Source organism: Tamandua tetradactyla, chromosome 2, assembly GCF_023851605.1.
Source record: "Tamandua tetradactyla isolate mTamTet1 chromosome 2, mTamTet1.pri, whole genome shotgun sequence".
In the NCBI taxonomy this organism is placed as follows: domain Eukaryota; kingdom Metazoa; phylum Chordata; class Mammalia; order Pilosa; family Myrmecophagidae; genus Tamandua; species Tamandua tetradactyla.
The window spans coordinates 44,454,013-44,468,250 of NC_135328.1; the positions used below are offsets into that span (position 1 = coordinate 44,454,013).

A 14,238-nucleotide genomic window follows, 5' to 3' on the forward strand; every position below is an offset into this window, starting at 1 on the left:
AAGAACAACCACTGCAACTTCTACCAAGAAGAAATCTGTTTCAGGAGCATTGGAAGGAGCCCTCACATCACCCCTCCTTGCGGCGTCTCCTGTTCAGGAAGAGAGTGAAGGGTGCAGAGAGGCCATAGGGAAGTCAGTCACTGAGGAGGAGCTACTGAGGATGTGTGAGCCCACGACAGTGTCAGCCCAGCAGCCCTGCTCAGAGCCTGCTCTCTCGGGGCTGCCCATTGATCCCCACCTCCACCTTCCAGCCCCACCCCATGGATGAAGTCAGCTCCAATAACCTTAATGATCTTGTCATCTCTCCATCCCTGCCTAGGAAGGAAAACTTCTCCCCTTTTATACCCACAGTGGTCATCCCTCAAACGGTGATGGATTTTTTGGGATGCGATTAGGTTTTAAAGACAAAGCCCACTCCAGAGAACAAAATCATGATACTGCAAGCACAGCCCACCTGAACAATGCTATAAAGGAGAAACATGTCTCTCAGTGTGAAGGTGATTTATTACAAGTATACAAGCAAGGAACTGGAGGACTCTTCCAAAACCAGTTCAAAGTGGGGGTGTGATTTAGGGTTTTTATAGGTAAAAGAAAGGGGCTAGAGGTCAAAAACTAAGTAATGTCGACATGATTCATTCTTGTCAGGTCAGCACTGAGGTTGGATCTTTGCAAGGAGGTCATTGGCAATTTCTCCATCCTGTATTGTCTCAAAAGTCTTTTTTTTTTCCAGTTTCAATGATTAGAATTAGATATTGATGTGTAAACTCTTACATGAAGGGTCTTCATGACCCTTTTCTTAGCTGATTCTCAGGAATGTGAAACTTTTGTCTTTTGAGGAGGATGTCACTGATTCACTGGGCTACAGGGTGTTCTTAATGCTTATTCTAGTTTTCTACCTGCTGGAATGCAATATACCAGAAACAGAATGGCTTTTAAAAAGGGGAATGTAATAAGTTGCTATTTTACAGTTCTAAGGCCATGAAAATGTCCAATTAAAACAAGTCTATGGAAATGTCCAGTCAAAAGTATCAAGGGAAAGATACCTTGGTTCAAGAAGGCCAATGATGTCCAGGGTTTCTCTCCCAAGTGAGAAGGCACATGGCAAACACAGTCAAGGCTTCTCTCTCAGCTGGAACGGCACATGGTGAACACAGCATCATCTGCTAGCTTTCTCTCCTGGCTTCTGGTTTCATGAAGCTCCCCAGGAAGCATTTTCCTTCTTCATCTCTAAAGGTTGCTGGCTGATGAACTCTCTGCTTCATGGTGCTGCAGCATTCTTTGCTCTCTTTGAATCTCTCATTCTCCAAAATGTTTCCTCTTTTATAGGACTCCAGTAAACCAATCAAGACAGACCCAAATGGGTGGAGACGTGTCATCACCTAATGCAATTTAACAATCACTCTTGATTAAATCACATCTCTAGGGAGATGATCTGATTACAGTTTCAAACAGACAGTATTGAATGGAGATTTAGATTAAAACATGGCTTTTCTAGGGGGATATACATCCTTTCAAACCAGTACAATGCTATTTTGTTATCATATTCTTGTGAGCAGAACTGAGATTTTGTTAATGTCCTTCTGGAAACTAAGTACAAAGAGCAGATCACTAAACTCAGCTAGAGTAAGCATATTTCCTCGTTATCAATAACTTAAGTCGTAAAAATAATGTATCTTGTTAAGAAAAGAAAAATAACTACTCAATACTTCCAAAAAAGTGTTTATAAAGAAGTAGAGACAGCAGAACTTTCATATATTGCTGGTGGTAATGTAAAATGGCTCAGCTCCTTTGCAAAACAATTTGATGGGTCCTCAAAAAAATAGAGTTACCATGTGACCAAGAAGTTCCACCCATAGGTATCTACCCAAGAGAATTAAAAACATGTCCAAACAAAACTTGTACAAGAAAGTTCATAGAAGTATCATTCAAAAAATGAAAGCCATCCAAATATCCATCAACTGATGAATGGATAAACAAAAGGTGGTATATCCATTCAGTGGAATATTATTTGGCTTTAAAAGGAATGAAGTATTGATATATATTACAGCATAAAACATTATGCTAAGAGAAAAAAGCCAATCACAAAGACTACATTTTATTTTATTCAATTTATATTAAATGTCCAAAATGGGCAAACCATAGAGACAGAAAGTAGATTAGAGGTTACCAGGGGCTTGGGGGAGATATGGATGGGAAAAGACTGTTAAAGGGCACATTATTACTTTTGGGGTGATGGAATTAATTAGTGGTTTGTGGTTGCATGATTTTGTAAATGTATTTTAAACACTTAATTGTAGGCTTTAAAGGGGTGAATTTTATACTATGTGAATTATATTCTAATAAAGCTATTTTTTAAGTTAACAACAAAATGTTTAAATGTAAAATATTAGAAACAGACTAAAGTTTTCTCAAAAACAGAAATCTTTATAAGAATATTTTAAGTAGATATTGCAACAGTATAATTTTGCAAATAATTATAAAGCAGAGTGTGATAAATGCCATAAGCAGCATGCTGCTCTGGAAACTCAGGAGGTGGAGGTCTCATATAATCCAGTGTTTATGGGCAGTTGCAGGGCACAGGGTGTTAAAAATGACAAAATGAAGGAGATGGCAATTGAATAGAGACTTCCAAGACAGGTAAAATTCCCACAGGTAAAGATGGGAATGGAGAGGACATTCTAGGCTGAGTTTTATATATTAGCAAATATAGAGAGGAAGTAAAATGAAAGACAAAAATAGAAAATATTGTATTTTCCTTGTTGGCTGAAATAGAGGGGATATATACAGGAGAGACAGTGGGAAATGACTAAAGTCAAGGCTTGGAAGACCCTTGTGGCAGCTAAACAGAATTACTTTTGTTCTACAAATGACATTAAAGGCTGCTTCTTGAGCAAGAGTGTGATATGATGGAGGTGAATTTGCTTGCTTGTGTAAAACAGGGTATGAGATGAAGGAGGTCAGTTCTAATGTCTATGTTTGTGATGATTAAGGCTTCCATCTCTTGACTACAAACATCATAAACTCCACTAGGTCAGTCATTCATTGTTTCATTCATTAGTTTGTTCTTTTATTCAAGAATGTATTCCTTGTGTTCTCCACTGGAAGCACAGAGATGAACCTAGCACAATCTTTTCCTTGAGCAGGCTCAGTCTGGGGAGCAGACTTTACCATGATTCCTCAGCCCTTCCCAGAACCCCTAAAGGATGAATGGAGTCCCTGGGGAAGCATCAAGACCATTAGCAGGGTTAGCAGCCACTGGTAAAGAGCCAAGGGAGCAGGGCACGGGACCTAGAGCAAGTCTCTGGGCAGGTGTTGTGGGGAAGGGGGTGTGTGAATCTGTCCTGCCTGCCGGAGAATACTCATTTTCACTGATCTGCTGCAAGAGCAGCTATGGACTCAGAGGATCCTGCTGCCACAGGAAAACTAATAGCTCCTGTTCCATGTCTCAGCTCAGAGCCCTAAGGCCATACACACTCTCCACTGTAGTCTGGATACAGTCCCAAGATGTGGGAGTTGGCCTCTGGCCAGAGGTTTCTTATCTTCTGTTTGAATGTGTAACTATCCCCACTACCTGATCCCAGAACACTTTCAGTGCCCCGAAGAAACTGTATCTATTAGCAGTCTTTTCTCAGCCCCACCCCACCCCACCCCCAGCCCCAGCCCCCAGTAACTATCTCTATGGATTTGCCTATTTTGGACATTAAATATAAATGGAATCAAATAAAATGTGTGCTTTTGTGACCGGCTTCTTTTGTTTCGCATAATATTTTCAAGGTTTACCCATGTTGTATCATGTACTAATACTTCATTCCTTTTATTGATATTACACCAGGCTGGAAAATGGTAGAGCTGGGATTTGGACCCAGATCACTGGACCCCAGGTCTGGGAATGGCAATTCAGGGACCACAGATGCCAAAAAAGGTCCACCATATATCCCCCCTAAGGAGCCCAGATGCTCAACACGTCGATCTGGGTGAGCTGCTCTGCCAGCAGCCTGGGAGGGAACACCATAACGGGGGCCTTCCCTTCCCTCAGCCCCTGCTCTCAGTGCCCACGTGAGGAGCAAGAATGATCTTCTGGTGGAGCAATGGCTGGCACTGACTGCAGCTCAATGGATGGCACCGTGAATCAAACCCAGGTCTCTGGCATGGTAGGCGAGCACTTTGCCTGCTGAGCCACCATAGCCCACCCAGTCAATTGCTTTTTGACCAAGCCTCAAATCCATTGAGCAGGGACAGAACAGTTTCTTCAGCAAATGGTGTTGGGAGAACTAGATATCCATATACAAACTAATGAATTAGACTCCAAACTCACAATCAATGAAAAATTAACTAAACATGCAACTAAGACCTAACTATAAGAACCAATACCTTAAAGCTCCTGGAAGAAAATGTGGAGAAAATCCGCAAGATCTAATGATAGGACATAGTTTCATAGACTTTACACCCAAAGCACAAGCAACAAAAGAAAAAATAAATTGGACTTTCCCAAAATTTGAAAACCTCTGTGCTTCAAAGGACCTTGTCAAAAGGGTGAAAAGGCAATTCATCAAGACTTCCAGAAGATGAAATCTCTGCATGTAACAGGATTTTTTGTGAGGCAAGGGGTGGGGCAGAGAAGGTCCATGTATGGGCCGACTGAACTGGCACAGTAGACACAGGAGGAGAAGGTGGGCAATGCACCAAATTTGGGGGTAGGGGCCTGGAATCACACAGGATGGGATAGAGGGGTTTAAGCCAGATCTACCCAAATCCTAAGAGACAGTGTAGCTCAGAGCAGGTATTGGCCATTGGAAGCTGCCCATCACCCTGGAACCCTGCCCCTACATTTTGGATAATTTCTCACATTTGAGTCCTGTCTTGTCAAGATAGAAGGAAGAAGACTCACAGTGTTAGGCTCCCTTGTGTTCTGGAACATGACCTGGGATCTGCCCCAATATCCTCCCTGAATTCAAAATCAAATCTAAGGGAAATGAAACTAAGAACAGCACAGAATCACAGATGTTCAATACTCCTTTGTTTCTTGGGTCCACAGCATTAGAGAGAACAGGCTCCAGCAGGAGTAATCCTGAGGAGGCCTGCTTCTTTGCTATAAGGAGAGGACACTGGATTGCTGAACTGTGCAAACCTCCCTTTAAGTGTGTATGTAAAGGAACCACCTGAAATGGTGGTGGAAATGGAGCACATGTTACAAAAACAAAAGACTTAAAGTTGCAGGAAAATAGAAGTGTGCAGATTTCCACCTCCAATTTAATAACAAGCTTGCAGGAACACTAAATAAGACAGATAATAATATAGAGGTGGTAGGCTGTCAGTTTTAAAATTATGAACAAAAAAAAAAAAAATGAGAGACGGGGGGGGATGGGGAGACAGAGGCCAAACCAAATGTGACAGCTATGCTAGCTAAAAATGGAGTAAATAAATAAAAGATTAGGATCCAAAATCCTGAAATCCCTGGGAGAATATTGAGAAATAACTAATGCAATTAAAGTATTAGCAAAAGGTCAAACAGTCAAACACGTGCAAAACCTTTCTAAGAGCCCTACTTAGCCAGCAAGTGAAACAAACATCATAAAGGAATACTCTGCTAGGGAATTCATTAAATTGGGAACAACATCCTCTATTAGCCAAGAATTAGACATTTTGGCCTGTATGTGCGTAAAATTTCCACACCTGCTAAGGAAATTGCCTTATGATTACATTAAAACAATGAGCATAAAGGAGGACAAAGGCATTAGGAATCCCTGTCAACTTCTCTACTTTGATAACTAGGATGCAAAATTGTGAGCTAGTCCTGGCTTTACTCTAACTCAGTGCCCTATACTAGTGGGAAGATGCCCCTATGCTGTGGGCTAACAAGCCCCTGAAGGTTTTGAGAAAAGTGTGAAAAAAAAATACCATCATGAACTTCAAAATTCATTTTAAAATTACATCTTTTATTTTTTTTGGGGGGGGGGGGGCAGTACAATATCTGGAGTACAGGTGAGCCTGTCAAGGGGCAGGGTCATGCCAGGCAGGAGGAAAGGCTCAGGGCTGGGAACTTGCCTGGGGCTGGGAGGCCCTGGGTCACTGGTGGGAGGGAAGTGGCTGCCTGGACTGGCCTATTCTCACTGGGGATAGCTAAGCCACCTGACCAGCTGGAGACACGCAGGGTGACCCTAAGGCCGACAGGCATCAGGGCCACTTAGAAGCAGCCCCTTGACCACTTGAGCACCTTCTTCTTCCTGGAAAGAAGGGTGGAGTGGGCTCTCTTCTTCATTTTCTTCCCCATGAGGAAGGTTTGTTTTGTTAAAAGTAAGTGATAATTTCCTGAAGGGTCCATGGTGTAGAAGACAGTACCATCATCAGGAATGAACAGCCCTGGTGGGGACAGACAGAGGCACAGTCAGCTTTGCTTACAGGGTTTCCCAAACCACTCTACCCCTTGTGAAGCACACAGAGTCAGACTCTCCCAGAGATACGAGTTCCTCAATTAGCTCCAGAATCACCAAAGAGTCCTTGGACTGATGCCTGCCCAAGGGCAAAACTCAAGAAGCACCAAACCCAACAAATCTTGTTAACACGTGACTCTGACTGCACCCCTGAGAAACTCAGCCTCCTCCCACCAGCACACCTTATAGCCAAGTGCTTGATGCCTTCACTGATGGGGAGGTAGGTGCTATAAGAAGCATTCTCGAAGGCAGATGTCCCTGAATACTGCACTCTTGGGGAAAAGGTAACTGAGACCCAGAGCAGGGCAGGCCAAGTACAGGCCTTTGATGGGGGCCAGGGAATCCTCCACGCCCTGAGGTCCCTCAAGTGAGCACTGACATCCGCTCTGATCCTCTTTGCTACATGACTGCTCCATCCTAGAGAGTGCTGTACCATAATGCTCGTCAGACTCCCTGCTCCTGCCTCTGTTGTCTGCCTATTTCTGTGGGAACTCAAATTTCCTTTTCTGAAAGTACAGTCCCATTTACTCTTCTCATCTCAATAAAATGCGGATGGAAGATAAGATAGGATTTAGGAAACAATGTTCTGGGCGTCATAACTGATTCCCTGGGCTAATCGGTGAGAAGGCATGAGAAGCTCACCAAAAATAAAAATAAAGTTACCCTTACAGTGTATGGAGAGGCTCTGTGATCTCACATGGAGTATGTTCCTCTCCCACAGGGGACAAGAAACAGGCAGAGAGCACATGAATAACTGCTCTATGAGCTCAGACCCCAGGCTGCCTGGCTCCTTGTCACTGCTGGGAATATTGAATTGGGTCCGTGGAGCCTCCCTTCAAAGAGGATCCAGAGGCTTCTGTTTTGCCTTGGCATCATAAAACATGGATTTCAATATTTTCTACTGGTGTCCACCCAGACCCATGATTGTTCAGGATGCACAACTCAGCCCATCTTGGCAAGAGAGTGCCCTGCCCGCAGAGATCCTGGGGCAGGAAAAGAGGCCTTTGTCTTGGATCTAAACCCTGCAGCTCTGCACTAGAGCTCCAGTGCTTGGGCCACATCCAGGGATGACACATGAAGAGGAGATGCCAGTCACAGGGGTAGACACGTCAGATCCCGAGGACTCCGAAATGCTGAACACCTCCTTTTGGGAGGTTGTCTTGGGCAGACACCCCAGGTGGCGGGGGCTAGGAGGAGAGTGCTGAGGCTGCCCCCTCACAGAGAAACTCCTGGACCAGCTCCCTGATTTACTTCGATCTGGTGAAATGATTTTAACCAGCTTGTAGCCCTTTACTGCCTCCAGATCCAGGTGGTATTCATCCAGGCCTTTGAGGATCACAGCCAGAGCCCTGTCGTAGCAGGTGATCTGGGCATGTCGGGGGACAGGCCATCAGGACATGGGTTCTGGAGCTGGCTCCCACAAGGGCAGTGCCAAGGGCCCTGCTAGAGCTGTCTCAGCAGGGAGCACAGGGCTCAAAGACCCCAGTTGGGTCTGGGTGTAAAGTGGCTCCACTGCCCTCTGCTGCTCCCCTCATAGGCGCCATGGAAGAAGGGCCCTTTCCAATCATTCCATCCCATTTCCTACAAGAAAGGCATGTCTCCCTTACAGGTCACTGGCCTAGAGCTTAGCCCCTTGCCTCTGACCTTTGGCCTGCTCAGCTCCTACTGGCTTCCAGAGGTCACCCTATAACAGGGTGTTGGGGACAGATGTGGCCACTCAGGGCCAGCTCCTCCCAGCACTCCTTGGGCATCCCTTTTCTCCCTGAGATCTGTCCTCGTGAACAGGCAACTCAAGGATGACAGAATTAGTGACTCTGAGAACAGATATGTAGTCTAAGCAAGATGGCAGTTAAGGAAGAGGTGCTGAATGCCCAAAGGCCTATTGTGTGCCAGGCATGTGGTGGTTGAGGGGACCCACTCCAGTGCCAAGCCCTGAGCTGGGGCAGGGCTCAGATAAAGAGTCATACTATGACATCTCGATACACCCACCCAAACTCCAGTCTAAAATTGAACTGCAGAGCTGGGCCTATGTCTAATCCAGCACCTCAGGCCACCTTTGTGCAAGTCAGAGACGTTGTGGCTCCATCAGCAGATCTATCCAGAATCTGCTCCCCTCATGGCCTCTTCCCTGCATCAGTCCCTATACTCCATTCCTGGGTGGTTGTGGCACCCCCTAACTGGCTTTCCTGCCTCTATCCTACATGCAGTTAGATGTGACTCAACTCCTGAGGCCTCCATGACCTCAGTCATTATCCCCTGGCCCCAATGAGTGTCCTCCATTGGGCCAGGCCCATGTTGAGCTTGGGGCTCTCCATGCTGTCCTTTCCCTCCCTTCTTCCAGGGGCTGCCTCAGTGAGGTTTTCCCAGGCTGGCCAACCTCAAGGTGGAAGCCTCACATCTAGGTCTACTGTCCTCAGCCCTGACCAACACCAAACACCTTTCTTTACTACTTGTGGATCTGCGTGGCTGTCTGTCCTTCCCAAACCACTAGGCTTGTGGTTCCAGGAGAGCAGAGAAAGAACATATCAATCATTCTGCATTCCTGTCTCTCTGGTGAGGGGCCCCCGGGGTCAGCCGCCTGCCCAGCTCACCACGATGCTCTTTGGCATGTTGACATGGTCTCCATCCAGGCTGATGTGGACGATGCACAAGTCGCCCACCTGCTTGTTGTAGAATGGCAGGGAGCCAGAGGTTCTGGGGGTGCTCAGAGGGGCCCCAGGCTGTGGGTGGTCTGAGGTCAAGTCACCAATCTATGGGAGGATGGTGAGAGCAGGGTCAACCCCAGAGCCTGCGGGACACTTTCAGCTGAAGATGAGCTTCAGGGGGGTTGAGAACCTGTTTCCAAGTCAGGACTCCTGACCCCTTTTGAGGGTGTGGGGGGGGGGGGGTGGCACTGGAAAGGGGCCCAGAAAACAGACTTTCAGGGAAAGAAATGGGCAGGCACCTGCTTCTCCTGGCCATCAGGGCATTTGGAGATGAGGCCCAAACTCATTTCCAGGTCAGACTTGGAGGCATTGGCCTCACATCCGGGAAGTGAGATAGCTGCGACTCCACTGCTGAGGTCACACCCAAGCTGGAACCGGACACTGGGCAGGGAGGCACCACTGCAGCTGGGCTCAGTGCTCAGGTCCTGGTGGCTGGATAGAAGGGTGCCTTAGGTGGGGCTGATGCCAGGGACCCATCCACTCCCTCCTGGGCATACTGCCCTCAGTGCTTGGGCCACTCTGCCAAGGGCTTCTGCAGGAAACGGGAGCCCTGAACCCCAGGCACCAGAGAGATCACTTAGCATCTCCTATTTCCATGGTGGGACATCCAGACCCAGACCAATGGGGGCATAATGCTGTCACAGGGCTGGTCAGGAGAGGAGAAGGGTCCCCAGTACTAAAGTGTAGATACCCTGAGGTGATGCTGAGTCCGAAAAGACATGGAGCCCTGAGGCAGCTGCACCTGCCAGTCTGGAAAGGGAACTCGCCCTGAGCTTCGAGGCTTGACAACTTCTGGGAGTTTGGGGCTTCAGGTGTGTTGCTGGCCAACAGGGCCAGGGGCTCCCACTCACAGGACAGATGGTAGCTACAGGGCAGAGGGTTGCTGTGAGGCTACAGAAAGCCACAGCTCATGGTGGAGCCCTGCTGCTGCTACCTTCTGCCCTGGCCTTACCACTCAGGTGCACTGAACTGTTCCATAGACCCAAACCAGGCCTTAAATTCCTCCAAGGGCCAAAAGTGGAAATAAGTGCATCCCTCCTGGAGGGGTCCGATCCTGGGAATGACCTTGTATTCCTGAGGCAGAGGGAAGAGAAGATGGATAAGAGGCCAGGGTGGCCTTGCTGGGTGGGACAGAGACTGCAGCTGGGGTCTGTGGATTTGGTCACAGGAGCCGCCTCCTTCCCTGCACTCTCATCCAAGACCTCCCTGGTCTCAGCCCAGGATTCTCACAGACCCTCCTGCAGGGAAATGTCCTTGATGCCACCACCTCCTGAACTCCCATGGGGAAGTTCTACCTCGTCTCTGTGAAACAAACTCTCCTGGTGAGAAACTGAAGGTGGATGGAGCAATGGAATGTCATGCCCTGTGTGTCTCAGACCCTCCCTCCTACACCTCAACCCTGAAGTGATGCCCCCAGGTCCTCACCTTCAATCCTATTTCATAATTTCTCAATCTCCCCTGCAAGACACAAAGCCAGGTCCATCAGCAGAGACCTCAAAAGGCCCTGACCAGCCCCCTCACCCACACCTGTGCACTACTGGGAGGGACCACCAGGGCCAGGCCAGCCCTCGCAGGAGTCAGACCTATTCAGGAATCTGGGCACCAGAACAGGGGGTCTTGGGCAGAGGCATAGGGACCTTCCAGCTTAACCCTCTCTGAATGCAGATGGGGAGACTGCAGGTCAGGCAGGAAGTGACACAGCAGCAGTCTTACCACGGAGGGGCCGACTCCACTCTCCCTCCATGCCCACACCTGAGGGACAGTCTGTGCCCAGCTCAGCCAGGAGGCGCTGTGGGAGAGGGACAAGTCCTATGGCTTCTGCATGCCGTTTGTTTCCGCGGCTGGAAGGGGGACATGATGCCTTAGCTTCCAGGGCTCCTATGGATGAGCTGGGCCCTGGGCTGAGAGCACAGGACTCAGGGAGGGGCTCTCTCCACTATGCTGATGGGACTTGACACCCTCCTCCTGGCCCCAAGTCCTACTCACTTCCTGAGAGTCCGTGGGAGCTAACTGAAGGGAGGCCGGCTCTGACAGGAGCATCCACAGGTGGGGAACGGTGGGCTGGGGGATAACAGTGGCATCAGGTGTGGGATGGAGTGCCCAAGTCCACTGGAACCCACCCAAGGCCCCCACCCTGAAGTCTCTCAGTCCCCTTCTCACACCCAGACTTCACCCTGCCGACATCTGGGGCGCTCAGCCACCTCCTACCAAGTTCCCCTCCAACCCCTTGGACCACAAAAGCATGGCTAGTCACCTCCCAGCAATGGCTCTTGGCAAATCACAAAACACTATGAGGTTGCTCAACTGCCTCTCCCAGATCCACCTTCAACTGGGTTCTGCCAAGGCCTTCCTCTGACTGCGAACAATCAGGGCCTCAAATATACTACCTGGTCAAGCCTCCATCTCAGATTCCAGATGATGGCATGTCTAATGGAGGCTTTCCAGGCTCAGAGGTACAGAAAGCAGTGGTGCAAGAAGAAGTGAGCCCTGTACAGTCATGGACGCCAACCCCACCCTGACTCTCAGTGTGCTCAGGCATCCTCACTCTCTCCCACAGTAGCCTCTCTTGCTCTCTTCTTGGTATCACCTCTCTGCTGGACTCATTAGAGATCCCCTCCTACCAGGGTGGACAAAGTCAGGGAAGCCAACCTCCCCTCACCCCATCAGCCCACCTGCCTGACTGGGGTTTGGGCAGCCTGGAGGTGTCAGTTGACAGAAATGCTGCTGTCACCAGTCGTCAGCCCTGAGTGGGATATAACCAAGGAGCAGCACTCCCTGTGGTTGACCAAGTGGGCTGGCCACCCGGAGTCTCCTGTGTCGTGTGCAAAGTGCAGGCATGAAATGTGCCCCAGATAACTGAGTGTTCCATAATGTTATCAGGGTGCTCTCTCCAGCACCTTCTCCCATCAGAACCAGAGGAAAGTTCAACCACATTCCTGTGCTCTCTTGAACCCTGTGGGCTCCCTTGTGAGGAAGGCAGCACAGCGTGGTCTCACAGCATTTCCACATGAGGAACAGAGGCCTCACAGGGCCGTCACCTGACCCTGATCCTGCTGTGAGTTGGAGGAGTGATTGGCTCTGCCCAGCTTGGTCCAAGCTGAAGTCAACTCAGCACTTAGCACAACTGCCCAGGGATTGGTTTTCCCAAGCTCATGCTTTGTGGCTGACAATCCAGCGCGGTGAGCCATGCAGGGAGAAGGTGGAGGTGGCTCCGGAGCTGTGGTTGTCCAGTCCTGCCATCCCGAGCCCACTGGAGTCTCTGACCTCCATTGCTCCCCAAGGCCATGCCAGATGCCTGTCCTCACCAAGAAGCCCCTTAGGAAATTCCCTCTGCCCAGAACTGTCTATGTCCATGCAGCAATGGATGTAAATTCATAAATTCTCCAAACAATTCTCATCCCAAGCTGGGACATATGTCACTGCCCATGTGGCAACAGAGGAGAATCCTATAGCTGAGAAGGACACTGGCTAAACCTTTCCATTTATCGTCTGTTCCTGAAATGGCCCAGCTACTTCTACCATACCCAAGGACCAGTGCTCCTGCCCCTGAACTGCCCCTGAGCAGTAGCTAGCCAAACAAATCCCTTTCCCTCTTAAGGCTGCACAAGACCAGCCTGGAATTTTTCAAGGAATATTCCCACCATGGCACCACCACCTGCCTCCACTTTACCTGGCCAGGCAATTCTCTTTTCAGGGAGGTTTTACTCATCACTTGCAAATGATAAATGCTGTCCCTTTGGGGAGGAGAAAGAACAGAATGTTTGGGGGATGGTAAGAATGGGTATGAGGGCAAATCCATTTGATTTTAGACTTCAGGGATCCCAATGGCCTGGATGAATGGGTTGGAAACTGAGGGACTATAAACTTCCATGTCATATGGGACCCATTTTCCATGTCAAATGAGATGCCTTCTTACCTCACTTTGATTTGGGTTGGGCAAAGCAATGCAGAGCCTTGGAGAAAACCCTCAAAAGGTTCCCCAAAGGCTTGGCTTTTATCTGACAGGTCAGCCACTCTCTTTGCAGGTAGGACTGCTGAGGTCACATGGGGACTCAGACCCCCCACCCGTGTCATTGTCAGCCACAGGAGATGCTGCCATCCAGCAAGGCTAAGGCCACTGGGGTGACAATGCCCTGCCCTTGGCAAGATCCTTAGTTCCCCCAGGGGCTGCTGTGGAGAGGGCTAGCCCACCTGGAAGCTTCCTTCCATGTCTGCTTCAGGTGTTGGGTGGACTTGCTCCATAGAGCAAACAGGATTGCATGCAGGGACATGAAGTTCTGGAGCACTTGGCATTCCTGGAGATGGAGAAAGGTATGAGTTGAGAAGGGGGAATGAGCTGGCATCTCCACTTCTGGATGACCCTGACAGGAAAAAACACCCCAAAACACAGCCTGTGCCCAGCCCGTGACACAACTCAGGGAGGAGCGCTTTAGCTCCAACTGAGGAAGGAGAGGAGGTAGGAAGTGAGTGCCCCACTCCCGGGACAGACAAAGTAAGGAATGTTCCAGGAGACACACAGGGGTGGGGCTCAGGAAGCGACTTGGACCACAGATTCCAATCTTGAGAGCTGATCAAAGCCAAGAGTGATACCCATGACCCAGGAGGCTGGGAGGTCCTGCTCACCCACAGCGTACCCTGGCCACCTCTATCCAGTGCTCCAGGATCCTGGCCCTGTCCAAGGCTTTCATGCTCTGGTCACCAAGGCAGGTGGTTATTACATAATTGGACACACGCTGCATCTGGGTGATGGTAGCACAGATGGTGGGCGCCAGGTGCTCCTCACCCTTCTCTGAGCGCAGGGTCGAGATGGCATGCACACAATCGAAAGCTACCACCTTCCTGAACAGCTCCTAGGGAGAGCAGGAGTGTCACGCTGCCTTGCGTCACTAAACGCAGAGCCCACCATCCACAGGACACTGCCCAGTATTCTAAGCAGGAGATTTGTAGGTGGACATTGTGGTTTGGGCCATGAAGGGGACTCTGGCTTTGGTTCTCTGTTCCTTGAGGGTGCCCAGCATTTGCAAAACACAGGACCCATATGCTGGCAGGGAGGAGAAAGCTGCAGTTTCCTCAAGTCCTTCCTCACCACCGCCAAGCACTGG

General features: G+C 49.1%; 1 protein-coding gene across 6 annotated transcripts in view; it reads right to left on the reverse strand.

Moving 5' to 3' along the window:
- Positions 1-5,952: 5,952 nt before the first annotated feature.
- Positions 5,953-14,238, reverse strand: part of LOC143669367 (ral guanine nucleotide dissociation stimulator-like) — a 61,209-nt gene continuing 52,923 nt past the window's right edge. For 4 of the 6 annotated variants that reach the window (XM_077144128.1, XM_077144123.1, XM_077144126.1 and 1 more), the window contains 10 exons: positions 13,771-13,986; positions 13,328-13,431; positions 12,807-12,870; positions 11,123-11,197; positions 10,562-10,594; positions 10,089-10,210; positions 9,828-10,001; positions 9,376-9,568; positions 9,023-9,181; positions 5,953-6,360 (listed from right to left, as the gene is read on the reverse strand). In XM_077144128.1, the coding sequence (XP_077000243.1) occupies positions 6,289-6,360; positions 9,023-9,181; positions 9,376-9,568; positions 9,828-10,001; positions 10,089-10,210; positions 10,562-10,594; positions 11,123-11,197; positions 12,807-12,870; positions 13,328-13,431; positions 13,771-13,875 (1,101 nt within the window). In that variant the 5' untranslated portion in view covers positions 13,876-13,986 and the 3' untranslated portion in view covers positions 5,953-6,288. The remainder of the gene's footprint in view (positions 6,361-9,022; positions 9,182-9,375; positions 9,569-9,827; positions 10,002-10,088; positions 10,211-10,561; positions 10,595-11,122; positions 11,198-12,806; positions 12,871-13,327; positions 13,432-13,770; positions 13,987-14,238) is intronic. The other 2 variants (XM_077144129.1, XM_077144130.1) reach the window with 2 other exon arrangements.